This window comes from Pygocentrus nattereri, chromosome 22 (genome assembly GCF_015220715.1).
Source record: "Pygocentrus nattereri isolate fPygNat1 chromosome 22, fPygNat1.pri, whole genome shotgun sequence".
Classification (NCBI taxonomy): domain Eukaryota; kingdom Metazoa; phylum Chordata; class Actinopteri; order Characiformes; family Serrasalmidae; genus Pygocentrus; species Pygocentrus nattereri.
This window is the reverse complement of record NC_051232.1, coordinates 11166863-11193187: the sequence shown is the minus strand read 5'-3', so window position 1 is coordinate 11193187 and position 26325 is coordinate 11166863. Positions and strand designations below refer to the sequence as shown.

At 40.9% G+C, this 26325-nt stretch overlaps 2 protein-coding genes across 2 annotated transcripts; both read right to left on the bottom strand.

The window, feature by feature from the left end:
- Positions 1-8767: 8767 nt before the first annotated feature.
- Positions 8768-15994, bottom strand: LOC108415861 (CD209 antigen-like protein E). Its single transcript, XM_037532567.1, has 5 exons — positions 15805-15994; positions 10372-10596; positions 9249-9373; positions 9029-9135; positions 8768-8918 (listed from the first exon to the last, which is right to left on the bottom strand). The coding sequence occupies exons 1-5, from the start codon at positions 15992-15994 to the stop codon at positions 8768-8770; spliced, it is 798 nt and encodes a 265-aa protein (XP_037388464.1).
- Positions 15995-23798: 7804 nt separating this feature from the next.
- On the bottom strand, positions 23799-26021 carry LOC119261976 (hepatic lectin-like). The gene is made up of 4 exons (XM_037532566.1): positions 25955-26021; positions 24289-24419; positions 24060-24166; positions 23799-23949 (listed from the first exon to the last, which is right to left on the bottom strand). The coding sequence occupies exons 1-4, from the start codon at positions 26019-26021 to the stop codon at positions 23799-23801; spliced, it is 456 nt and encodes a 151-aa protein (XP_037388463.1).
- Positions 26022-26325: the final 304 nt, after the last annotated feature.

Genomic DNA, 26325 nt, shown 5'->3' with positions numbered 1-26325 from the left:
CTCTGGGACATCATCTTCATTGGCGTAGATGTTCTCATAATCATGGCTGTCGTCTGAATGAGTTGATGTGTTGTCTGTAATTCCTGAATTTGCATATATATCCTCATTCATCTTCAGTTCTTTGATCTTCTGTAAACGTATTGATGCCATTAAGTGGGTTTTTGCTGTATCTACAGATGTGAAGTCTCCACTGCAGTCTTCAGCTCTCAGAGTGACTCTGTCTGGGTGATACTGCTAAATACATACTTGCTCTCAGGACAGGAAGTTTAGGTGTTTCATACCAGTGTTGACACCCATCTGTGGCACTGCTCTCGGTCTCTTGGATGTATTTTTATTTTTTTGGTTTCTAACTGACGAGATCACTTTCTGTGGACTGTGGTCTGTGTGTCATCATGTCTTTTACTATTTCTGAGTATAGTCATAAAGACTTTAAAGTCATAGCTCAAATAAACACACCGCTAGCACTGGGATTAATCACACAGAACTGCATAGGTGATTAGGATGAGGGCCTCAGGGAGCCTAAAATAGCGACCAGTGCCTCTGTGCTGGTCTGTGTACCACCATGTGTTCAGGTGGCCTCATCATCTGTATTAATAAGAGATCTTTAGATACTGACCTGTGAGCTCACTAAAGAAGTGAGTTTGTGACAGATAAGACACAAGTCTGCACTGTGTTTACCAGTAACGTGGTTGTTGTATCCGCAGAAGAACTTCACGTTGCTGAAGTGTGAACTTAATGCATCGCAGACTTTCATGCTAGTGTGGCACATACTATGGTTTGCAAAGTATGCCTAGCCAAGATGCTGGAATATCTAGGAATATTTCCTGGCACAGAAATGATTGGGGCCTTTTGCACCAATAGGGCTTATGCCTGGTCAGTCATAAAACTCTGGGCATAATTTTTAGACTGGCCGTCAAATGAATTTTCACCAAGACTGGGGTGTATCTTTTATGCCTAGCTGGGAGCAGATGCAAAGACTTTTTCAAGGCTGATAACTACTTTAGGCAAGCTTAGAACTTACATCTAAGCAAAAGTTGAAGTATGACTTTATTTTTTACTCAGTGTAAAAAAACATGCTTATAAATAAGTAAAAAAAAGTGAAAATATTTCTTAAAAATCATTTTACAAGATATCTTTTTTATTGAGGGTTTGAGGTGAACATCATCAAACTAAGCATATATATGTAAGGGTCCAGCCTGTGCCGCTGGCCGCCAGCAGAGGGCAACAGTGGAGAGGCGCCACCAGTTCAGCGAACTCCAATTCCCAGAAGCCCTTAGGACCAACCTGGCACATCTGTGGACTCCTCTACTTAAGACCGCAGGAAACAGCAGCACTTTGTCACACCTTTGTAGAGGAGTGACTCCGGCACTTAGCCCTGGTAGGTATTTAAAAGGGACTGAAAAAAAGCTGCAAAAACCAAATTGCCCCAAAAATACTTAATAGACAAAAAGAAGGCCTAAACAAGAAACGGCTCCAAGCCAAACAAAAAGTGTTCTACAAAGAACAAACAGGTGAAACATAAAGCTTATCTTCCTCTCATAATCACAGAGGACGCGTGTTACAAGCCAGTCTAGGCGATGAGGTAGAGGTGGGTGTTTGACTAAGACAATAAGAACCACAGAAAACCACACATGGAGTCATGTAAGTGTATTTTTGTACACAGATGTACACCACAGGCCATTTCTCCAGGGGATAAGCAAGGCCAACACAACAAACAAAACCCAAAACTAACTCCAACCCAAACAACTAACCTAACAAAGCAAATAATCAACAAAAGACAGGGATCCAGCCTAGCTCCCTAACTAAGCCAAAACCAGGAGAAAAAAGGACTTTAAAAAACAACACTGGCACTTACCCCCCTTCCAGCCATCGGTGTGTTATACAAAAAAAAAAAGACAAAAGAGATAAACAAAAGGAACACATATACACATAAGTCAAGCTACAAAGTGAACTCATAAAGAACAACCAGCTAGTGTACACACACAGTTTACACAGTTCCTCCAAAGGTTCCAACAAACACACACACCTCTTGTGTTTTGGATCCTTTGCCTACATGCCTGGGTAAAGACTGTCTGCCCTCACTCTGTCCTCTCTTCAACAGGATTATCAACGCTTCCCTTGCCTCTGGCATTGTTCCCCCTTCATTGAAATTGGCTGCCATTTCCCCTATCCTTAAGAAACCTGGTTTGGCTCCTGAGGACCTCAGTAATTACCGTCCCATATCCAACCTCCCTTTTCTCAGTAAGCTGCTTGAGCGTGTGGTTGCCACTCAATTAAAGGACTATTTATCATCTAATAATCTTTTTGAGCAGTTCCAGTCTGGGTTCAGGAGCAACCACAGCACTGAAACTGCTTTAGTCTGAGTGTTGACTGACCTTATATTAGCAGCTGACTCTGGACTAGTTAACATCTTGGTTCTACTCGACCTCACCACAGCATTCGACACAGTTTGCCACTCTACATTGTTGAACCGGCTGAAACTCTGGACTGGACTATCGGATACGGTGCTATCATGGTTTGAGTCGTACCTCTCTGACCGCCAGCAGTTTGTCTCCCTCAGTGGCTTCAGATCCACCTGCTCCGCTGTAACGTCTGGAGTACCTCAGGGCTCGGTTCTTGGCCCACTGCTTTTTATAATCTACCTTCTCCCCCTTGGTAATATCATTCGACAGCACGGCCTCCATTTCCATTGCTATGCTGACGTCACCCAAATTTATGTCTGCTCCAAGCCCTCTGATCTACAACCTCCCGAATCCTTGCTCAGCTGTCTCCACGATGTCAATTCCTGGATGGCAAAGAACTTCCTCAACCTAAACAATAGCAAGTCTGAGGCCATTCTCATTGCCTCCCCAACCACTCTTCGGAAACTCGACCAACCATCCATCTCAATTCCTGGATTCGTCACGACCACATCACCTACTGTCCGTAATCTGGGTGTTATCTTGGACTCAGCTCTCACAATGAAAGCCCATCAATAACATTACTAAAACTGCTTTCTTCCATCTAAGAAACATTGCTAAACTCCGCCCTTCACTCACTGACTCTGCGGCTGAAACTCTTGTTCATGCCTTTGTTACGTGTCGACTGGACTACTGCAACGCTCTGCTGGCCGGACTGCCTGCCAGTAGAATAAAGAAGCTCCAGCATGTGCAGAATTCTGCTGCCAGGGTCCTGACACGGTCAAAATTTTCTGAGCACATCACCCCAAAACTGATATCCCTTCACTGGCTACCCATCCAATACCGCATTCAGTACAAGACATTACTCTTGGTCTTCCGTTCACTACAGAACCTGGCCCCCCCTTACTTGTCCTCTTTAGTTTCACTATACTGCCTGCTCGCTCTCTCTGTTCCGCTGATGCTCACCTGTTGGTTGTTCCTCCAGTTCGACTACAAGGGTTCGGTGAACGAGCCTTCAGCGTTGTTGGCCCAAAGTTATGGAACTCGCTCCCCATTTCCCTGCGTTCCTGCACATCACTCAAGACTTGTAAATCTGAACTGAAAACACACCTGTTTCGGACTGCTTTTAATAACTCTTAATTGTTTTATATTATTTTCTGCTTTATCTGACCCTTTTTCCCATTTTATCTGTACAGTGTCCTTGGGTGTTTGAAAGGTGCTTTAAATAAAATTGTATTATTATTATTATTATTACACACACAATGCTTGAAGGCCAACATGCCAAGGCACCCTGTTCCCTCACTCCCCTCTCTCGCGCTTCCTGGGTCACTCCTCCTTTAACCTTCTCTGGGGGAATGGCTCCGCCCACAGCAGCCAAACCAGGGCACAGCTCCACCTGGATTCCGGGAAGGGATTAGAAGGAAAAAAAAAAAAAAAAAAAAAGAGAGAGAGAGAGAGAGAGAGAGAGAGAGAGAGAGAGAGAGAGAGAGAGAGAGAGAGAGAGAGAGAAAGAAAACACGCACAAAACACCGTAACAACGTGCCTTTGGTTTTCTGATTACTGAACTTTTCTTGCTCAGCCTTCGTTTGAGCTCGCTGCTTCCAGCGTCCCCTTTGTCTGCCCTTTCCTGACGTTTTTCATTCCCATACGTTGATGTGTTTTTTCCTGTTTTCGCTTGTGCTTCCCGGTGGCACAGCGGTATCTCCTCGGATTCAGTACATCAGCGGTTCGAGCCTGGCTCTGAGCCACCTCAACCCCAACGTGCAGAATCACTCCATTTGCACTTCATCACCTCATTCATTTATTTAAGACCCTTTATCACATGTTCTCCTTGGGTCCGCCTCTCTGCCATTCCGTAACACTATAATGGTTTATGCTAGAACTCATAGAGCACCCATACACTTTTGGATGTTTGACTTCCTTTACAAGAATTTAAGATGGATGTTGGTGGAATCTGTACGTAGAAAAAAAAACATGGATTTTTATTTTGGCAGTAAAAACAGGACACCAGGTAAAATGGAAAGAGCTGTCGGATGTCCACAAATATTCCCATATTTTTAGAACCAGAGTCAGTAGTTGTTGTTTTTCTTCTTTATTTAGGATTTTCAATTGTACTGTGTTCTGTTCTTTCAAACTCTCCCATACTGACCCTTTTCTCGCTTTTAACTTAAGCTGACTTTTAGACTTTTTCTTATTAAATGAACATGGAAGTGTCAATGTTGGAGAAATGCTTCTTTTTTTTTTTTGGTACCGCTTCATTCCATTCATTTACATCATTAAGAACGCCCCAATGCTGTTTTTTTGGTACTGGGCGCTGCGGATTGGGCTGCCCACCTCTCCAGGCAAGTGTGCTCACTGCCCCCTAGTGTGTGTGTGTGCTCACTTGGTGCTTCTCTTCATGGATGGGTTAAATGCGGAGGTGAAATTTCCCCGTTGGGGGACTAATAAGGGTCACTTAATCTTAACCAAACCTCCTGTGAACATAAACTGTAGCTATGATGGGATGAAATGTAGACCAGAAAACTGTTCCTCACACCATTATACTGCATCACCTGCATGTATTGTTGACCAAGCCAGATGTTGCTTGCATCAAATTCTGATCCCTTCGTCAACACGACGCAAGAGAAACGTGAGGAATCATTGATCAATCGTGCAAACACACATTTTCATGCGTAAACCTCACATACATGTTTTTAGGCATAGATTTTTATGTCTGAAAATATTTGTATACTTAGAACTACTCATAACCATGTGTGTGCAGAAACCCCTAGTGATAGAATAGTGTAATTGCAGGTAAACCTGCTATGAGATGTACAGACTTGTGGCTGTGTAGTCCCACAAGCAGAAGGGTGCAATGCATCAGTGTAAATTTAGAAGACTTGTGCTACAGTAGCCCTTTTGACGAGCCTTGGATGCCTGACACCCTGTTGCCAGTTTATGGTCTGTCTCTCCTCAAACTGTTGATAGTTACTCACTACCTCTGACCAGGAGCACCCCACAAACCTTCCTGTTCTGGAGATGTTCCAAACCAGTTGTCTGGCTATGACGATTTAGCCCGGATTGGTTGGGTCTTCATGCCTGCCTATTTCTCCCACATCCAGAATCAACTGTTCACTCTCTGCCTACTACATCCCAGACCATGTGTGCTGAAATGATTCATGAAGAAATTTGAGTAACTCAATTACTAAAAATCATCTATGCATGTTCTTTGCATAAAAAGTGGGGCCACTGTGCAAAATATAAGTACAAACAAAATGCAATAATGTGCAAATCATTTAAACCTATATTTAATTGGAAATGGTACAAAGACAACATATCAAATGTTGAAACTGAGAATTTGTATTGTTCTGTGAAAAATATGCCCATTTTGAATTTGATGCCAACAAGTTCCAAAAAAGGTGGGACAGGGGCAACAAAAGGCTGGTCAAGTTGTGTAATGCTTAAAAAACACCTGGTGGTTAATTGGTAACAGGTCAGTAACTTGATTGAGTATAAAAAGAGCATCCCAGAGAGGCGGAGTCTCTCAGAAGTTAAGATGAGGAGGAGTTCACCACTCTGTAGAAAACTGCATGATAAATAGTGCAACAAATTCAAGAGAATGTTTCTCAACATAAAATAGGACCTGGGGACTTCATCATCTACAGTAAACAATTTTATTAAAATATTTAGAATCTGGAGAAATCTCTGTATGCAAGAGACAAGGCCAATGGTCAATCAATGATCACTGGGCATTTAAAAACAGACATGATTCTGTAGTGGAAATCACTGCATGGGTTCAGAAACACTTCTGAAAACCGCTGTCTGTGAACACAGTTTGTCACTGCATCCACAAATGCAGGCTAAAACTCTAAAATGCAAAGAAGAAACCGTATCTGAACAGGATCCAGAAATGCTGCCACCTTCTTGGGGCCTGAGCTCATTTAAAATGGACTGAGGGGAAGTGAAAAAGTGTCCTGTGGTCTGTCAAATCAAAATTTTTAATTCTTTGAAATGTGTCCTCTGGGCTAAAGACCACTCAGCTTTTTTTATCAGTGCAAAGCTCAAAAGCCAGTATTCATGATGATATAGGGGTGCATTAGTGCACATCTGTGAAAACACCATTAATGCTGAACTATATATACATACTTTGGCAACATGTTGCCACCTAGACCCCGTTGTTTTCAGGGAAGGCCTTGCTTATTTCAGCAAGACAATGTAAAACTATTCTGCATGTATTACATTATTTATTAAAAGAGTCTGGCTGCTAAACTGGCCTGCCTGCAGTCCAGACCTGTCGCCACTGAAAACATTTGCCACATTATGACAGTAAAAATATGGCAAATGAAACCCCGAACTGTTGAGCATGTGAAATCTTAGATCATCGAAGAACAGGAAAACATTTCCCTTTCAAAATGACAACAATTGGTGTCCTTTGTTCCCAAATGCTTACAGAGTGTTGTTAGAAGAGGAGGTGATGAAACACAGTGGTAAACATGCCCCCATCCCAACTTTTTTGGAGCCTGTGGGCGTTAAATTCCACATTTTTCAGAAAACAATTGTATTTCCCAGTTTCAACATATGGTTTACTAGATTTGCATATCATTGCATTCTGTGCACATTCTTGCACATGGAACAAGTCCAGCTGTTTATAACTGTGTGCAACCCAACCAAAAACAAAACTCTGTTAGAGAAGCATCTTTTATTTGCAGAATTTTGATACTCATATCTTGATCACATGTTTGTCTTTGAGTTTAGCTGCTGCAGTGAATCACCTGGTTGACATTTTGGATCATAGTATAATTCAAAACATGTTTGTGTCCACTTGCATGGGTCTACACTGTATAACAAAAGGTATGCGGACATCTGACCATCACACCTTTATGAACTTGGTAAGCATTAATATGGAGCTTCAATTTGACCATCACTTACAGTTGACCAGGGCAGATCTAGCAGGGCAGAAATTTCAAGAACTGAACTGTCATAAAGGTGACATCATAAGACACTGAGTGTCACTGAGTGTTAACCTACACTAAATAATCCAATATAATCAGATTTTGGCAGTTATCTAATTATTCAAGTGGCCATGTAAACAGTATACTGCAGTTTCTTAGATTAGATAAAGGCCTAGGAATCAAGTGTAAAAATCTGAAAAAGAGAGCTATATTTTGGCCCAGTAATCGGGTTTTCCAGAGCACGTCTACCTTTCCTCTGCCTTCTTTCAGTTTTCTCCGTCTGCACCCACAGGATAGCAACAAAACACTTTTGCAGCGAAGCTAAAACCAACTATATACTTCACAAAATAAAAGATTTTAATATTCATCTTCTGGATTATGTTCGTTGATATTTTCTGAAAACGTCAGTGGCATAACATTTGTGTTTGTCAGTCTTATTCTTGAGTTTATCGGCTGGGTGTAAAGCAGAAATCAAATTATTCCCTGACTTCTGCGTATCCAGAGTTTTCTTATTATCCGATTACTCAAGTGCAGATGTTGAACGAATTACTGACAAAATCAGATTTTCTGCAGTTAGCGCATTAATAACTGCAAGTGTAAAGACACTCACTGAGCTCTTCAGCACAACCCAGTCTGCTGCATGTGGAGATTTCATGGCTTTGCGCTTGATTTTATACACCTGTTACCAATGGGTGTGGCTCAGCCACGTGGATTCATTAATAAGCAGGGGTGTCCACATACGTTTGTCCGTATCAAGGCCATATGTTCCAGTGTCCAGATCTCTACACTAACGAACTACATAACTAACAAATTGTAAGCGGGAATTCTTTTAAAAATCAAATGTGAAAAGGTTTCCCACTAAATCCCTCCTGCAGTCAATCAGCCTAGACATGCTTTAGTTTTAGTTTAGTTTTGGGGTGCGAGGCTAATGCAGTGTTCGGATTGTGAAGGCCAGACCAATACATTGATTGACTGATAATATCGGCCAATAAAGAGTTTTGTGAATTTACTGGTGTAAAGTACAGTTTAACTTAGTAATTACACACTGCTAACATGAGAATCATAAGACAACATTTAAGCTACAGACAGCAAAGAAAGGAGCTCTAAGCTGCAGTGGGCCGTGTGTGTGTGTGTGTGTGTGTGTGTGTGTGTGTGTGTGTGTGTGTGTGTGTTGGGGGGTTAGTATTTAACATGCTGGGTTCAAAAGCTTGTCAGGCAGTAACTGAGAGCTCAGGACTTGGCAAAGGGTCAATTACTCAAGTTCAGAAGTTCAGGTAGAATCAAAGTTTACTATCTTAGCTGCACCTGAATCCATATTCTTTTAGAAAACATTGATAAGGTAAATGCTGTAGGACTAAACCAGCAGTGTAAAATATATATCATTCTAAAAGTATCCAAAAAAACCACTTTCTGCTGTTCACTCTCATGTAGGCTAAACTAAATCCTTTTCTCACAGATTCCAGCTACAGGATAATTACAGGAATAATCAGCCCAGGATGATAAACGTTCAGATCCAGGATATTTATATCCAGTTACAGCACAGTCCTCTTTTCCTTCATAATCATTGGGTTCCTGTGTCCCCCAGAACCTGAAACACAGAGAATCAGATTATGTTCACTGTTACACCCCTAGACCTTCTTAGAATAAGTGAATAACTGCATCACAAACAGAGTTCAGTTCAGTTAAGTGGTCTCTTACTCAGTGGTCAGTCTTGAGTTGTCCACCCATTTCCAGACCCCTTCTTTCTCCATGTCCGTCAGACCAATCCAAGCTTCAGAGCTGCCAATTGCTTCACTGATGAACTCCTGACATGGTACAGTATGGAATAATGTGATTAGATAACAGCTAAAGAGGTGTAGTGCACTGTATCTCTCTCTCTCTCTCTCTCTCTCTCTCTCTCTCTCTCTCTCTCTCTCACCTGTTCCTTTCTGCTGTTTATGATCACCAGGTCTGCTCCTCTCTCTCTGCAGAACTTTCTGCTCTCACTCCAGCTCTTCTTCTCAGTAGAGATGTAGTAGAAACTGGAAGTTTTCTTTTCTTGCTCTTTTCGTAGAGAAAGTCATGCATTAATAGGTCAGTTCATTTGAAGGGGAACTCGAGTGATTCTTCAGATTTTCTGCATAATTCAGTCATTAAGATGTTAATACTCTGTCTTTATTTAACGTACAGTCAGAATTAAGACTGCTAGTCTGCTATCACAGCAGTTGCTGTCTGTAGTCTTCAGTCACAGCTATCCCATCTTCCCTGTTGTTCCTCAGTGCTGTCGTGTGGCGCATTTTCAAATATCTGGCTTTTCAGCAGTTTATACATTTCAAAATAGCATGAAACATTCAGGGAGTCATTAGTTGTTGCTCTTTCTTAAGAGACGATTAAAGCATCTTTAAATAAATGTGCTTTAATGTCGTTGCTGCAGACTTCAGAGTCACCAAGTGTTTCTGATGTGACAGCACAACAGTGTTTGTTAGTCTTAGCTCACCTGATGACATATTTGCATAAAAATGGAGAAATGGCTTGTGGTCATTTAGAGGGGATTTATCAGTGTACAGTTTCTCCAGCAGGGGGTGGTGTTTGAACAAAAGTGTCTCCTTAAATAGAGAACACAAATATTTCAAAAAGATGGTGACACTCAATGTTACATTATTTATGTGATTTTAATTTAATGGGGCACTTTATTGTTTAACACCTTTTTAAGTATCATATCAATATTTCGATTTTTCCCAGGCCTAGAATATAGTAATAGAGAGTTGAGTCATAGTTGAGTGGCACCCAGAGACGCTGGGCAGTGCACACCTGCTGTTGTGAGTGTCTTTATATAAAAACAACAATTTTCAGTTTTTAGGCTCTGTTTGCCTTGTGATTCCTGTATAATGTGTCCACATCAGTCGGGAGGGTGCTCCGATATATCTTACTGCATTATATTGATTTTATGGATTTTATCTTGATCTTACGGCCCCCAGTCATGAGCTACTAAGAGTGGTTCTAGAGTAGTTCTAGTAGTTCTAGTTTCCTTCTGATCACTAACTTGAGCTTTATTTACTCACCTAATTCTGCCAAATTCTTCTGAAGCGTTTCCTTTTCTTTCTGTAATTGGCCCATCTCATTTGCCATGTTCTCATTATTGGTCTGTAACTGGTCTCTCTCTGCAGTCAGGTTGATGAACTTGATCCACAGCACTGTGATGGCAGTCAGCAGGAGAACACACAGCAGCCCCAGACACACTGCAGCCAGTCTGTAGTATCTTCTTTCTACCGTATTGACTCTGGAAACTAGAAAGATACACAATAATATTCACCAATTCAGTGTATTCACTTTACCTAAATGCATGACATTTCTGTGGTAGATACTAGAATGTAACTGCTGCACCATTTAAGGTCGAACCAAAAATATTTGAACAACTCGTTGGCAAACAAGTAGGAAACCAGCTTCAGCCTCATTTGCCATTCTTGGTATTGGCCATATCTGAATGGTGGAGATGCAAGAATAAACTCTCTCATCAGTAGCCAGTGGTAAAGTATCTCCAGCTCTAATACAAGAAACAATAAACAATTAAAATGAACGTTTCTGGCTCCATCTTTAAATAACTTAACAGGAGTGGTGTTCAAGGTGCAACGGTAAGGGCGGGAACAGCGGTGCTGTGACACAAACAGAAGATCCACGACATTGACTTCCTGTCAATTCTGTGGGAAAAGGCATGAAAGAAATAAAAAATGTCCAGCGTTTGGAAAGAAATGCATGAAATGTGGACGAGATAACCACTTTGCTGCAATGTGTAAAACTCGAGCGGAGACAAGTAAACAAAGGAAACCAGTGCATGCAGTAACAGAACTGGACAGTGAGACATATGAAGACATTCTGACAGTAACAGAGAACACAAGAACAGTACATCAGGTGAATGACAGTTTAAAGACAAAACAGCTTTATGCAGGAATGCTGATTGGCAACAAGCTGGTGAAATTTCAAATAGACTGTGGAGCGTCATGTAACATCATACCTGTACATCTCCTGAACCCTGATACACAGTTGGAACAGACTGACAAAGTGCTTGTGATGTATAACAAAGCAGAACTGCACCCCATAGGTAAGTGCAAAGTCAAGGTGAGAAACCCCAGAAACCAGAAACTGTACAGATTGGAATTTCAGGTGGTGGACCAGAAGTGTGGTATTCCCTTGCTGGGCAGAAACGCAAGTGAAGGAATGAAATTGATCAGAGTTCAGTATGAGAACATACTTGCTATAGACAGCATTGTGAAAAAAGAGGAGTCTGAGGGAGGACAGTGGACACTGCAGGAAATAATGATGGAATTTAAAGATGCGTTCACAGGAGATGGCTGTCTTCAAGGCGAATACGTCATTGAGATTGCCAAGACAGTAGAGCCAGTTAAGCTCCCAAAGGCAGAGTACCAGTTGCAATGATGAAACCACTTAAAGAAGAACTTGCAGAGCTGGAGCGACAACAAATAATAGCTCCTGTTGAATGCAGTACAGATTGGATCAGCAGTATGGTAGTTGTACAAAAACCATCAGGTAAATTAAGAATATGCATTGATCCAAAGCCTTTGATTAGAGCACTCAAGCGCAGCCATTTTCCACTTCCTACCATTGATGACATTTTACCAGACTTGTCAAACACAAAAGTATTCACAGTCTGTGATCTGAAGCAAGGGTTCTGGCATGTGAAACTGGAAGAGGAATCAAGCTATCTTACCACTTTCTCCACACCCTTTGGCAGATTTAAATGGCTGAGAATGCCAATGGGTATCAGCCCTGCACCAGAGATCTTCCAGAGGATGCTAATGCAGGCACTTGAGGGCCTGCCAAGTATCTACATCATTGCTGATGATGTTCTCATTACAGGAGAGGGAGAAACTGTGGAAAGTGCAACCGAAGACCATGATGAGAAACTGAGACACTTTTTGAACAGATGTCAAAAACAAAATATCAAACTCAATGCAGACAAGTTCAAACTGAGAAAAGAGGAAGTTCCTTATATTGGTCATTTGCTGGCATCAGAAGGACTGAAAATAGACCCAGAAAAGGTGCGAGCGGTCACCGAAATGCCAAGGCCAATGGATGTAAAAGCAGTTCAACGCCTTGTAGGTATGGTGAATTATCTGTCCAAGTTTTATGCTCACCTATCAGATGATTGTGAGATACTGAGACAACTCACTCACAAAGACAGCATATGGGACTGGGCTCCGATGCATGAGAAAGCATTTGTGAGGCTAAAGAGTAATATAGCCAAGACTCTAGTTTTGAGATACTACAGCCCTAAAGAGGAATTGACACTGCAATGTGACACATCAGAAACAGGATTAGGAGCTGCTTTGACTCAAAATGTTATGCCAGTAGCTTTCACAAGTAGAGCACTATCATCTACAGAAAGAGGCTATGCCCCAATAGAAAAAGAGTGTCTGGCGATAGTTTTTGGAATGGAGAAGTTCCATCAGTACACCTATGGTCGACAGGTAACGGTACAGAGTGATCACTCTGCCACTGGAAAACATTCTCAAAAAGCCATTACTCAGCGCTCCAAAACGACTTCAAAGAATGTTACTTAGATTACAGAAGTACAGTGTTCAAGTGACCTATGTGCCAGGCCGGGATATGCTGCTTGCTGACATTTTAGGTAGAGCATGCTTACCTGAAAGTGCCACTGGCACAGTGGAAGCAGAGATTGAAACGGTAAATCTCAACAGAGAGGTTGAAAGTGATACGTTCTGCAACACAGACTGATGTGAAATTGCAGAAATTGATCCAGGTAATCCAATCAGGATGGCCAGCAAACAAAACGAATATACTCCCAGAAGTGGCACACTACTACAACTTACAAGACGAACTGATCTACCAGGATGGAATAATCATTAGAGGAGAACGAGCACTCTTTCCAGACACACTCAGAGAAGACATTATGCAGAGAATACACTCCTCACACCTAGGAGTTGAGGGATGTCTCAGACGAGCAAGAGAATGTGTATATTGGCCAGGTATGAGCGAGCATATCAAAACCTATGTAGCCAAGTGTGACACATGTAGAGCAATGGATATCCAACAGCAAAAAGAAACCTTACATCTACATGAGGTACAGACCAGGCCATGGGCTAAAGTAGGTACAGACCTATTTGTCTTTGAGAACAAAGATTATTTAGATTATTACTACTCCAATTTTTGGAAGTAGACTACTTACCAGATACTACACCCAGTACGGTAATAAGAAAGCTAAAAAGCTCATTTTGCGAGACATGGGATACCGGATGTCGTATGTTCAGACAATGGACCCCAGTATACTTCTCAGGAATTTCGGCAGTTCAGCCAGAGATGGGAGTTTGAGCACAGAACATCGTCACCTGGTTACCCCCAAAGCAATGGGAAAGCAGAGTCTGCTGTTAAAATGGCTAAGAGGATAATGAAGAAAACAAAAGCATCAGGTCGTGACCCCTACCTAGCTATACTAAACCACCGGAACACATCAAGCCAAGGTCTCAACACAAGCTCAGTCCAAAGACTTTTCAGTAGGAGAACAAGGAGTCTTTTACCAATTACTGACAATCTTCTAAAGCCAGAGATATGACAGAACGCACAAGGACTGAGAAACAACCAGCAACGACGGATTAAATACTATAACCAATCAGCAAAGGATTTGCAGCCTCTGAAACAGGGAGACAGAGTAAGAGTTCAACCTTTTGAGCCACAGACAGTCTGGAAGCCAGCTACAGTAATCAGACCAGTTGATCACAGATCCTATGAAACCAAACTGGAAAATGGAGGAGTTTTACGGCGGAACCGACGACACCTTCGAAAAGAAAACAGGACATCACCAGTGACTGTTCAAAGACACACACACACTGAATGTCAACAAGGAGTTGTTACTAGGTTTGGACTTGCAATAGTCAGACCTTGTTATCTCAGAGACTACACAACTTAGGGACTGAAGTAGAGGAAGAAAAAAAAAGGGGGGGGGGGAGGGGGGGGGGGGTAATATAATGAGCCAGAGATGACCAGAGACTGTTTTGTGATTTTGATTACAGTCCAGAATTATTATTTTCTTTTCTGTGGTTAGCTTGGATGTTTTTAGTTTGTGTTTTTATGGTAAATAAGTAATGAAACTTGTTATACAGAACACCTGAGGGTCACATGAAGTTGTCAAGTTTGAGATGTAGTAATGATGTTATTTTTGAAATATGTCCAGAAAGAATGTTACTAAACGGTGTAAAGGAGCCGACTCAAAACAAAACAAAAAGGGGTGTAACCATATGATTGTCAATGAACAGTGGTTCACATTTCAGTAGGGACCTGTTTGAGTGACGCACACAACTCAGCCCAAAGGAGTGCGGGTTTATAGAGCCGCAGCAGTAGTCACACACCACAGTTTCAGGATGTTGTAGTTCTACCAAATAAATATAAAGGAAACTAAGTTTTTAATGTGAAGAAAATATTCATTTCCTGAACACAGAACAGCATAAAACATTTTAACCTGCAGCTCCAGTAGCCCATCCAGCTAGCAGTAGAGCCGAGTGCTATCCTGAGACACAGCACCGTTTCCCCCTTGGTTTTGTATGCCATTCCTGAGTTATTCATTTAAGCTAAGTTGGACTGTGATCTCGTCTCTGCTCGTTTCTGAGAACCCAGTATTAAATTTTTAAAATATCAGGAAAGTAGGAGCCCATCAAAAGTGCATTTGAAACTATGATGTATGAGTGTCAGTTACTTCTTCTTAATTACCAGCAGACTGACTGTTGTAGCTGAATAAAGAGCCCTTTGCAAACCGCCTCCCTCAAGACCAAACTTTCTCTCGTACATGTGACCTCAATCTATTGCAGCCCTCTCTGTCTCTCTCTCTCTCTCTCTCTCTCTCTTTCTCATGCACTCTCTTCCTCTTTCTCTCCGAGTTTGCTGAGTGGGTGAACATTCCCCTGTGTAACCTTATAAGGTTTGAGGCTGCTTAACAAACATTTGGGCCTACAACCCCGTAAGGCCAGGCAATGTTTATAAGCAACACTCTATTCAACACTAAATTCATTAATGAGCAACAAGATTAATGTGGAATGTCTGTTCTCCCTGATTTGTCACTGTTAATACACTGATCTAGTTCTTACAGGTTCTGTCACACAGTACAAGAGGCTGAAGCCCATAAGCTGTGTAAACGTTTTAAAGCGTGATGAAGATTGTGGGTCAGTGGGCGTGTATATTTATATTTGTATATTACAGTGTTACACAGATACACATTCAAACTGCTCACCTTGAGAAATATGAGTGAATATTTGATGAAACTCAGCACCAAACACTTTTCAGATGTGTAACTGAATTGGAGTTCCCATGTTGTGACGTCACACAACTTCCATCTGAAATGCTTTAAAACCTCCCTTGACCCCTAGATCTGCATGTTGTTGTCAGCAAATTCCTTTCTTGGAGGAGGATCACAGGGTGCTTTTTGGTATAGGCCTTGTGTGTGTGTGTGTGTGTGTGTGTGTGTGTACCTGAGGTCCTAGTTCCTTTACGGCTTCTGGTCACACTCGTCTCTGGGACATCATCTTCATTGTCATAGATGTCCTCATAATCATGGCTGTTGTCTGAATGAGTTGATGTGTTGTCTGTAATTCCTGAATTTGCATATATATCCTCATTCATCTTCAGCTCTTTGATCTTCTCTGAACGTGTTGATGCCATTAAGAGGGTTTTTGCTGTATCTGCAGATGTGAAGTCTCCACTGCAGTCTTCAGCTCTCAGAGTGACTCTGTCTGGGTGATACTGCTAAATACATACTTGCTCTCAGGACAGGAAGTTTAGGTGTTTTATACCAGCTTTGACACCCATCTGTGGCACTGCTCTCTGTCTCTTGCATCTATTTTTATTTTTTTGGTTTCTAACTGATGAGATCACTTTCTGTGGACTGTGGTCTGTGTGTCACCATGTCTTTTACTATTTCTGAGTATAGTCATAAAGACTATAACGTCATAGCTCAAATACACACACCGCTAGTACTGGGATTAATCACACAGAACATAGGTGTGCATAGGTGATTAGGATGAGGGCCTCAGGGAGCCTAAAATACCGACTAGTGCCTCTGTGCTGGTTTGTGTACCACCATGTGTTCAGGTGGCCTCATCATCTGTATCAATGAGAGATCTTTAGAAACTGACCTGTGAGCTCACTAAAGAAGTGAGATTGTGACAGATAAGACACATAAGTCTGCACTGTGTTTACCAGTCACGTGGTTGTTGTATATGCAGAAGAACGTTGATGTGGTTTTTCTTGTTTTCGCTTGTGCGTCCCGGTGGCACAGCGGTATCTCCTCGGATTCAGTACATCAGCGGTTCGAGCCTGGCTCTGAGCCACCATTTGCACTTTATCACCTCATTCATTTATTTAAGACCCTTTATCACAGGTTCTCCTCTCTGCACTTGGGTCCGCCTCTCTGCCATTCTGTAACACTATAATGGTTTATGCTAGAACTCATAGAGCACCCATACACTTTTGGTTGTTTGACTTCCTTTACAAGAATTTAAGATGGATGTTGATGGAATCTGTACATAGAAAAAAAAAACATGGATTTTTATTTTGGCAGTAAAAACAGGACACCAGGTAAAATGGAAAGAGCTGTCGGATGGCCACAAATATTCCCATATTTTTAGAACCAGAGTCGGTAGTTGTTGTTTTTCTTCTTTATTTAGGATTTTCAATTGTACGGCTCCCATACTGACTCTTTTCTCGTTTTTAACTTAAGCTGACTTTTAGACTTTTTCTTATTAAATGAACATGGAAGTGTCAATGTTGGAGAAATGCTTCTTTGTTTTTTGTTTTTTTTTTGTGCCGCTTCATTCCATTCATTTACTTCATTAAGAACGCCCCAATGCCGTGTTGGAAGCCAATTCTGAATATGCTCTGATATTGCTCATCTCATTACTGTTGCTGCAGCTACAACCCCAAAGATGGATGAAGACCAAGCAAAGTAGACAAAGTACAAACGGTGAAGATGATTATATAGACATCTAGATACAGCCTGTAGAAGACCCTATGATAAGATCACTTGATTGGTGGACTGCATCCATATAACCTACATATTTCAGAACTTGTCATAACCAGTTCATGAGATTTTACAAAAACTAGTACAAATGTTTACAAGCACTGTCAAAGCGCTTAAACAATAAACCAGCTTCTGGTTTGAACTTTCTGTTCCACTTTAAATGATGCAGCAGTTACATTTAGGTGCCTCATTCGTAGAAGAGATTTCTGAAAGGAAGCTGGTGAAACCCTAATTAGTGAATACATTTAATAGGGAGATTTTTAATGAGCAGCTATGGAGCAACACAGCAGTGTTATATAATGATAGTGCTGTCATCCACTGGAGCTGCTGGGCTGTTGAACACGTCTCCTTCTCATTAGCTGATCTAATGCAGCGTCCCAAATCACACACTTCTGTACTTTATCTGCTACACTAATGAACGCCTTTCTAGTGGTACTGCACAGTTTTTTACGTACTGGGCGCTGCGGATTGGGCTGCCCACCTCTCCAGGCAAGTGTGCTCACTGCCCCCTAGTGTGTGTGTGCTCACTTGATGCTTCACTTCATGGATGGGTTAAATGCGGAGGGGAAATTTCCCCGTTGTGGGACTAATAAGGTTCTCTTAATCTTAACCAAACCTCCTGTGAACATAAACTGTAGCTATGATGGGATGAAATGTAGACCAGAAAACTGTTCCTCACACCATCATACTGCACCACCTGCATGTATTGTTGACCAAGCCAGATGTTGCTTGCATCAAATTCTGATCCCTCCATCAACACGACGCAAGACAAACCTGAGGAATCATTGATCAATCGTGCAAACACACATTTTCATGCGTAAACCTCACATACATGTTTTTAGGCATAGATTTTTATGTCTGTCAAAATATTTGTATACTTAGAACTACTCATAACCATGTGTGTGCAGAAACCCCTAGTGATAGAATAGTGTAATTGCAGGTAAACCTGCTATGAGATGTACAGACTCACTCTCTCTCTCTCTCTCTCTCTCTCTCTCTCAATATGTTATTCAAATGCAAAGGCTGCTGATCAGTACCTGATCAGAGTTGCTCTGATTAGTAACACATTTCTTTTGTTAAACTATGATTTTAAAAACTCTAACGTTCTCAAAAGAGCCCTTTTGATGAGCCTTGGATGCCTGACACCCTGTTGCCAGTTTATGGTCTGTCTCTCCTCAAACTGTTGATAGTTACTCACTACCTCTGACCAGGAGCACCCCACAAACCTTCCTGTTCTGGAGATGTTCCAACCCAGTTGTCTGGCTATGACGATTTAGCCCTTGTCGGATTGGTTGGGTCTTCATGCCTGCCTATTTCTCCCACATCCAGAATCAACTGTTCACTTTCTGCCTACTACATCCCAGACCATGTGTGCTGAAATGATTAATGAAGAAACTTGAGTAACTCAATTACTAAAAATCATCTATGCATGTTCTTTGCATAAAAAGTGGGGCCACTGTGCAAAATATAAGTACAAACAAAATGCAATAATGTGCAAATCATTTAAACCCTATATTTAATTGGAAATGGTACAAAGACAACATATCAAATGTTGAAAATTATATATGTATGTGTATGTATATATATATATATATATATATATATATTAGGGCCGGGACTTTAACGCGTTAATTTAGATGAATTAATTACAAAGATTTTAACGCGTTACAACTTTTATCGGAATTAATCACATTTTTTTTAAAGTTTGGAGCCGGAACCTTTGTATTCGCGTGTTCTAGCACGCCTGTAAATCTGACGCACAAGCGACATCCGCAAACAACAACGATGGACGACGAAGCCGCTTCTCTTGGTCCACTGAGGGACTTTCGCTTTAAAAAACGTCCTGATGGGACTTTCCAAAAGACTGCTGTTGTATGCAAGTTGTGCAAAAAGGCGTTTGCTGCTCACCGAAGCTGCTCAAGCCTAAAATACCATCTCAATGCCAAACAGCTGCTTTCAGCGGTAAATAACCGGCCCAGCCGGCCCGCACTGGACCAGGCGACCGGGTTCAGGGCCGAAATAAGGAAGTCTGGGGCTGAAACAACTCCCCGGCTAAATGGATCGCAGCAGACTGCAGACCGCTGTCGGGGGTCGAGGACAGGGGGCTACAGTCTGTGTTAGACCGCGACACCGGACCTGCTCACGAACTTATTTGCTGAGAGTAACATATTGGGTTAAAAAATAAAAGTCCATAGCTTTTGCACAGGCTACGTTTTATATTTTATATTCTCCCTACACCCCCCAAATATCTTAGTCTCAGCAAATAAATTTCAGCACTACAATCTGCAGAAAAAGTCATTTTAGTTTGTTCCCTGTATAGAATGTGTTATTTACACATTGAAAATAATAATAATAATTAGACCAGAAACATTCAAGCTTTCTCATACTAAAGCATACATACATACATAATTATCATACTTATGTTTAATTATTCAAACAAGTTGCTTGTGAGCACAGACTCTGTTAGGACAAATAGTGAAATGAGACAGAAACACAATATTTTATGTTGTACCTTATTAACATCATATGGTCATTTCAAATTTAATGCATGCAACATGTTCCAAAAAAGTTGGCACAGGAGTACGTCTACCACTGTGTTACAGAACTTTCCTTTTAACAACACTTAATAAAACGTTTGGGGGCTGAAGACGGGTCCAGCTTTGGAGGCATAATTTTTGGCTGTTTTTTTGTTACATTCTTCAGCTGTTCAACACAGCCTTCAGTGTTTTGTTTTGCACATCTTTTCAGTGGGAGACAAGTCTAGCAGGCAGGCCAGTCTAGCACCTGCTCTTATCCAGCCATGCTGTGGTAACGTGCAGATTATGGCTTGACATTCTCATGTTGAAATAAGCATGAATGTCCCTAAAAAAGACGTCGTCTAAAAGGCAGCATAGGTTGCTCCAAAATGTGCTCAGTGTTAAGGAAGCTTTCACAGATGCGCAAATGAGCCACTACTAGTACCTCGTATCAGACGTAACATGACAGATCCTGGCTTTTGCCTTTTATGCTGGTAGTAACCTGGATGGTCCTTTAATTCTTTGGCTCAGGGAACACGACGTCAGTATTTCCATAAATGATCTAAAGCTAAACTCTTCAGTCCACAATACGTTTCCACTGTGGATCAGTCTACTTTAGATGACTTTTAGCCCAGAGAAGCTGCTGCATTTCTGGACATTGTTGACATACTGTGCATCACACAGTCTCAACTTGTATTTGTCAGTGCAGTGATGGACAGTGTTTATTGACAGTGCTTTTTTAAAGCATTCTTGTTTAGATATCCATCACAGAGGCATGCCAGGTCTAAATGCAGGGCAGTCTGAGGAATCGAATCGAAGGTCATTTGTGGTTTTCAGCCTTGTTGTTTAGGAGCACCGATCTCTCCAGAGAGAGGGTGACAAAATCCATGCTGTCACTCACTGAGGAATGTTATTTTTTAACCGTTGGATTTTTTGCTGATGCATTTTGGCAAAGAGGTGAGCCTCAACCTGTCCTTGCTTTTAAAGGACTAGGTCTTTCCTAAATGCTCTTTTTATACACCATGAACATTTCACAGTGCTCCTTGTCTTATACTGCCCTGTCTCAAATTTTATGGAATCTGCCGCAGGCCTCAATTTCAGAAGAAGTGTATATATATTTTAAAAAACAATGCATTTGAAAGATAAAACATTAAATATCTTGTCTTTTTACTGCTTGTGTGAGCTGATGATGCATTATGCCAGAAAGTTAGCCTGCCCCACCCTCTCATCCAATGAGAGCAAACATACTTTACATGATATAAAACTTATGTTCAAATTTTCTTTACAATTTGTATTTTTAAAGCATTTTAGTAATATATAACTATATTCTATTATAGATTGCTTTTTGGCTCTCCAAGACAAAAAAAGCAGTGGGCGCTCCTTAGCAGGGGGTTCCAATCCCAGTCCTGGTGATATTCTGCACTTTTTGTGGTTTCTCTGCTTTACACACCTGAATCAGCCAACAAGGAGGTTTTTAATGAGCCAATAAGTTGAATCAGGTTAGTGCAATGAGACGAAGCACAAACATTTACTATAAAACAGACTATAACTATTTAAAACTGATTTTTAAACATTCTTAACCACATCGGTAGATCGCAAGTTCAATCAAGGCTGATGGCAGCGGCCAGGAGTGCAAGAGAGCACATTTGACCTTGCTCTCTCCTGTGAATCAAAATAACAGAAAATCGTTAATGTACATCTTGTGTTATGTTGTGTTTTATGTCTTGTTATTATGTCTTGTGTTGTATATATTTTTTGCATATATTAAAAAAAAATCAGGTTCAACACTTATGTTGTCTTTGTAGTTTTTAAATTAAATATAAGGTTTAAATAATTTGGACATCATTGCATTTTGTTTCATGTACATTTCTTACAGCGTCCCAACATTTTTGGACATAGATGGTGTAATTTGGTTTGGTTTTTTTACATTATCCTTGTACACCAAGTTGTTATCAGACTTTTTTACTTAGTGTTTCTTATATTGCTCAGTAGCAACAATTTCAGTCAACTGTCAAGCAAATGTATTAAAAAGGGTAAGGAATGGTCTGAAAAAGCAGATTTGAGTGGAACATATTATGGGAGTTGCACTAGGCTGGCACTAGAGGGCAGTAAGGAGGTCAGTTTGCCTTTAGAGTGGTGCTTTTGTAAAGTACAAGCTGCACTAGGGTGCCACTAGAGGGCAAGTAAAGAAGGGTGTTGTTTCTGAAGTACATTATGCATAATTCACATTAAAATCAATAAAACACCCTTATTCACTAGGCAGTTAAGCGGAGTTTTAATTCTGTATTTTAGTGCTGTGAAGTGTGGTGTAAGACTTCTACACAGAATATGAGTCATGCATTGAACAAGCACAGCTGTTTATAACCCTGTGCAATCCACCCCAAAAAACTGCACAATAATTAATCTGTTCTCACGCTTGTTAAAGAAGCATCTTGCAAAATTTTGATCCTCATATCTTGATCACGTTTGTCTCTGAGTTTAGCACTTCTGCTCCAGTGAATCACCTGGTGGACAACAAAACGTGTTTGTGTCCAGTTGCACGGGTCATACACTATATAACCAAAAGTATGCAGACATCTGACCATCACACCTCTGTGAGCTTGGAAGGGCATTAATGTGGAGCGTCACTTTGACAATAATAGCACTTACGGTTGAGCAGGGCAGATCTAGCAGGGCAGAAATTTCAAGAACTGACTTGTCATAAAGGTGGCAACATAAGACAGTGCCAAGTTTAAACATGCACTAAATAGTCTAGTATAATCAGATTTGGGCAGTTATATGGTTATTCAAGTGGCCATATAAACAGTGTACTGCAATTTCTTAGTTTGGATAAAGGCCTAGAAAGCTAGATTTTGGCCCAGTAATCTGATTTTTCAGCACTTCAGAGATTTCAGTGTTGTTTGTCTGAGCATGTGCGAAGACAGATCGCTGTACCGGAAACAAGAACAGCACCCACAAGATTGCAACAAAACATCTGTTATCAATGGGTTGTGGCTCAAGCACCTGAACTCTATAATAGGAGGGGCCATATGTTCCAGTGTCCAGATCTCTACACTAATTTTCTTCTGTTTGCATGACCTGAAATAACAAAGAAAGTGTAACTAACAATTGTTCCAGAACTCAAATGTGCATGGTTTTCTCCCAAACCCCTAATGCAGTCAGTCAGCCTAGACATGTCTGGTGTCCAGACCATGTATGTTTAGTTTTGTGTCCTTTTGGTATAAAGTACAGTTTAACTTGGTAGTTAACATGCTAACATGAGAATCATTTACTCATGTCTGTCACAGCAATATATGATGGTTAAGACTACTAAAGGGGGAGACTTCACCTGCTTGTGTTTATCACAGCTAAAATGAGAAGAATAAATGGGTTAAAATACAAAAATGAAGAGAACTGAGAAAAAATAAGAAACACAAGAATTTATTAACCAAAGTTATAATACTGTATGTCTATTCTCACCACTGCTCTAACAGACAGACAACACCCCTGAGGGGAACCAGTAGAAGAGTACAACATTTTTTAGTAATCAAACCAGAAGAAGCTCCAAAGTACTTGGTATTATAATGTTTAATGCGTCATTAAATGCTAAGTTAATGCTAAAGACAGCATTTAAGCTAAAGACAGCAGAGAAAGGAGCTCTAAGCTGCGGTGGGCCGTGTGTGTGTGTGTGTGTGTGTGTGTTGGGGGGTTAGTATTTAACATGCTGGGTTCAAAAGCTTGTCAGGCAGTAACTGAGAGCTCAGGACTTGGCAAAGGGTCAATTACTCAAGTTCAGAAGTTCAGGTAGAATCAAAGTTTACTGTCTTTGCTGCATCTTAAAAAACATTGATAAGGTAAATGCTGTAGGACTAAACCAGCAGTGTAAAATATATATCATTCTAAAAGTATCCAAAAAAATCACTTTCTGCTGTTCACTCTCACGTAGGCTAAACTAAATCCTTTTCTCACAGATTCCAACTACAGGGTGATTACAGGGATAATCAGCCCAGGTTGATAAACGTTCAGATCCGGCACCTTTATAGCCAGTTATAGCACAGTCCTCATTTCCTCCATGATCATTGGGTTCCCCCTTCCACCAGAACCTGAAACACAGAGAATCTGATTATGTTCACTGTTACACCTCTAGACCGTCTTAGAATAAGTGAATAACTGCATCACAAGCAGAGTTCAGTTCAGTTCAGTGGTCTCTTACTTAGTGGTCAGTCTTGAGTTGTCCACCCATTTCCAGACCCCTTCTTCCTCCGTGTCTGTCAGACCAATCCAAGCTTCAGAGCTGCCAAATGCTTTGCTGATGAGCTCCTGACATGGTAGATATGGCACAATGTGAATATACACAGCTGAAGAACAGTAGATTCTCTCTCTCTCTCTCTCTCTCTCTCTCTCTCTCTCTCTCTCTCTCTCTCTCTCTCTCTCTCTCTCACCTGTTCTTCTCTGCTGTTTATGATCACCAGGTCTGCTCCTCTCTCTTTGCAATCCTTTCTGCTCTCAGTCCAGCTCTTCTTCTCAGTAGAGATGTAGTAGAAACTGTCTCTGAAACAACTCTGTTTTTGCTCTTTTCACAGAAAACGTCATGCATTAGTAGATCAGTTCAATTAAAAGGGACTTCCATCTGATTCTTCAGAGTTTCTGCATAATTCTATCATTACGATGTTGATGCTCCATTGTTATGACGCATACAGAGGCAATTGTTTACAGTGGTGGTGACAGGAACCAGAACCATGTTTAAAAGTCAGGAGCTCCAGAAGGCTGTTCACTGGCTCTTCATCTCAAAATAATAAAGATAATAATAGATGTATGAGGTGCCAGTAACCTAATTCTTAAAAAAAAAAAAAATAGGCCCACATGATGTTTACTCTAAATCATCCCATATTACTGTAAACACAGATAATAAAGATACACTTTCCAATAAAACTACTGTTCTGAAGTGCCTCAGAGAAAAAGCCATCAGTGATGGAACTCCATATTAATGTCAATGATTTTGGAATGAGATGTCCCACAAGATAATACAGGTATTGAGGCAACTTGCACTGCAAAGTTAGCACTGAAAATGTCATGTATAGCAGATAATCTAAGTATAAATATGAACTAGCCATGTTGATAAGTTTTAAAACTGTCCTTCCTCAATTTATCAATCAGCCTATCCTCTTATTAGGTTCAATTATATGTATACCCCTTTTGAGGTGGTGATGGATTTTGCAGTGACAGTTTATTATAATGTGAAATGCACTGCCACACAAAGCCCTCAACCCATTACATCAAAATGTAGCTCAGGCCGTCATATTCTTAAGGCAGCTCTCAGATTTAAAATGGGTTGGATTGAGATATAATGCGTTAGGTCAGAGCAATGATTATTACTAATTATTAATGGGACAGTTTCTGCAGTATCTGAAGAACTGCCACTGACGAATTTGGTATTCAGGTCAATTGCAGCAGCTGCAGTCTGCTATCACAGCGATGTGGCCCCTTTTTGAATATTCCACTTTAATGTAATTTATCAATCTGAAAGCTAAACACACATTTTCAGAAAAATGGAAGAAATTGCTAAATCAGTTAGGTTTTTTTAACAAATTTAGAGCACATGGAGCAGTCTACAGTTTCTCCAGCAGGTGTTAGCACACAAGCCACTTCTGTGTGTCTCCTTAAAAAGAGAAGAAACAGCCACAAATGCATTTATTTGCAGGCTCTTAAAATAAGAAATAGAACAACTTTCAAAAAGGTGAATTACTCAACATTACATATTTAATGTGATTATCATTCAATAGAGGAATTTAATTATTTAACCTTTTTTTAAATATCATACTTATTATGTTTAGATATTGCCCAGGCACAGAATGCAGTAATAGACAGTTGAGTAATAGACAGATGAGTGGCACTCAGAGAAAATGAGCAGTGCTAGAAGTCTCTGACCACTTCTGGTGGTGTGTGTGTGTGTGTGTGTGTGTGTGTGTGTGTTTATAAAACAACAGCTTTCAGTTTTTGGGCTCTGTTAGTCTTCTGATTCCCGTGTAATGTGTCCATATCAGTAAGGAGGGAGCTCTTATGTCTTATTGCGACTCAAACATAGGGCTTTAAGCTTTATTTACTCACCTAATTCTGACAGTTTCTTCTGAAGCGTTTCCTTTTCTTTCTGTAATTGGCCCATTGCATTCTTCATGTTATCATTATTGGTCTGTAACTGGTCTCTCTCTGTAGTCAGGCTGGTGTAACTGGTCTGTAACTGGTCTCTCTCTGTAGTCAGGCTGGTGTAACTGGTCTGTAACTGGTCTCTCTCTATAGTCAGGTTGGTGTAACTGGTCTGTAACTGGTCTCTCTCTATAGTCAGGCTGGTGTAGCTGGTCTGTAACTGGTCTCTCTCTATAGTCAGGCTGGTGTAGCTGGTCTGTAACTGGTCTCTCTCTATAGTCAGGCTGGTGTAGCTGGTCTGTAACTGGTCTCTTTCTATAGTCAGGTTGGTATAA

Coding starts and splice junctions, on each gene's coding strand:
- LOC108415861 (XM_037532567.1), bottom strand. CDS start 15,994: ATGGCATCAACACGTTCAGAGAAGATCAAAGAGCTGAAGATGAATGAG. Junction 9,136..9,248: donor TAAACAGCAGAAAGGAACAG/GTGAGAGAGAGA, acceptor GTACCATGTCAG/GAGTTCATCAGTGAAGCAAT. Junction 8,919..9,028: donor AACTCAAGACTGACCACTGA/GTAAGAGACCAC, acceptor TCTGTGTTTCAG/GTTCTGGGGGACACAGGAAC.
- LOC119261976 (XM_037532566.1), bottom strand. CDS start 26,021: ATGAAGAATGCAATGGGCCAATTACAGAAAGAAAAGGAAACGCTTCAG. Junction 24,420..25,954: donor GAAGAAACTGTCAGAATTAG/GTGAGTAAATAA, acceptor TTCTGTGAAAAG/AGCAAAAACAGAGTTGTTTC. Junction 24,167..24,288: donor TAAACAGCAGAGAAGAACAG/GTGAGAGAGAGA, acceptor CTACCATGTCAG/GAGCTCATCAGCAAAGCATT.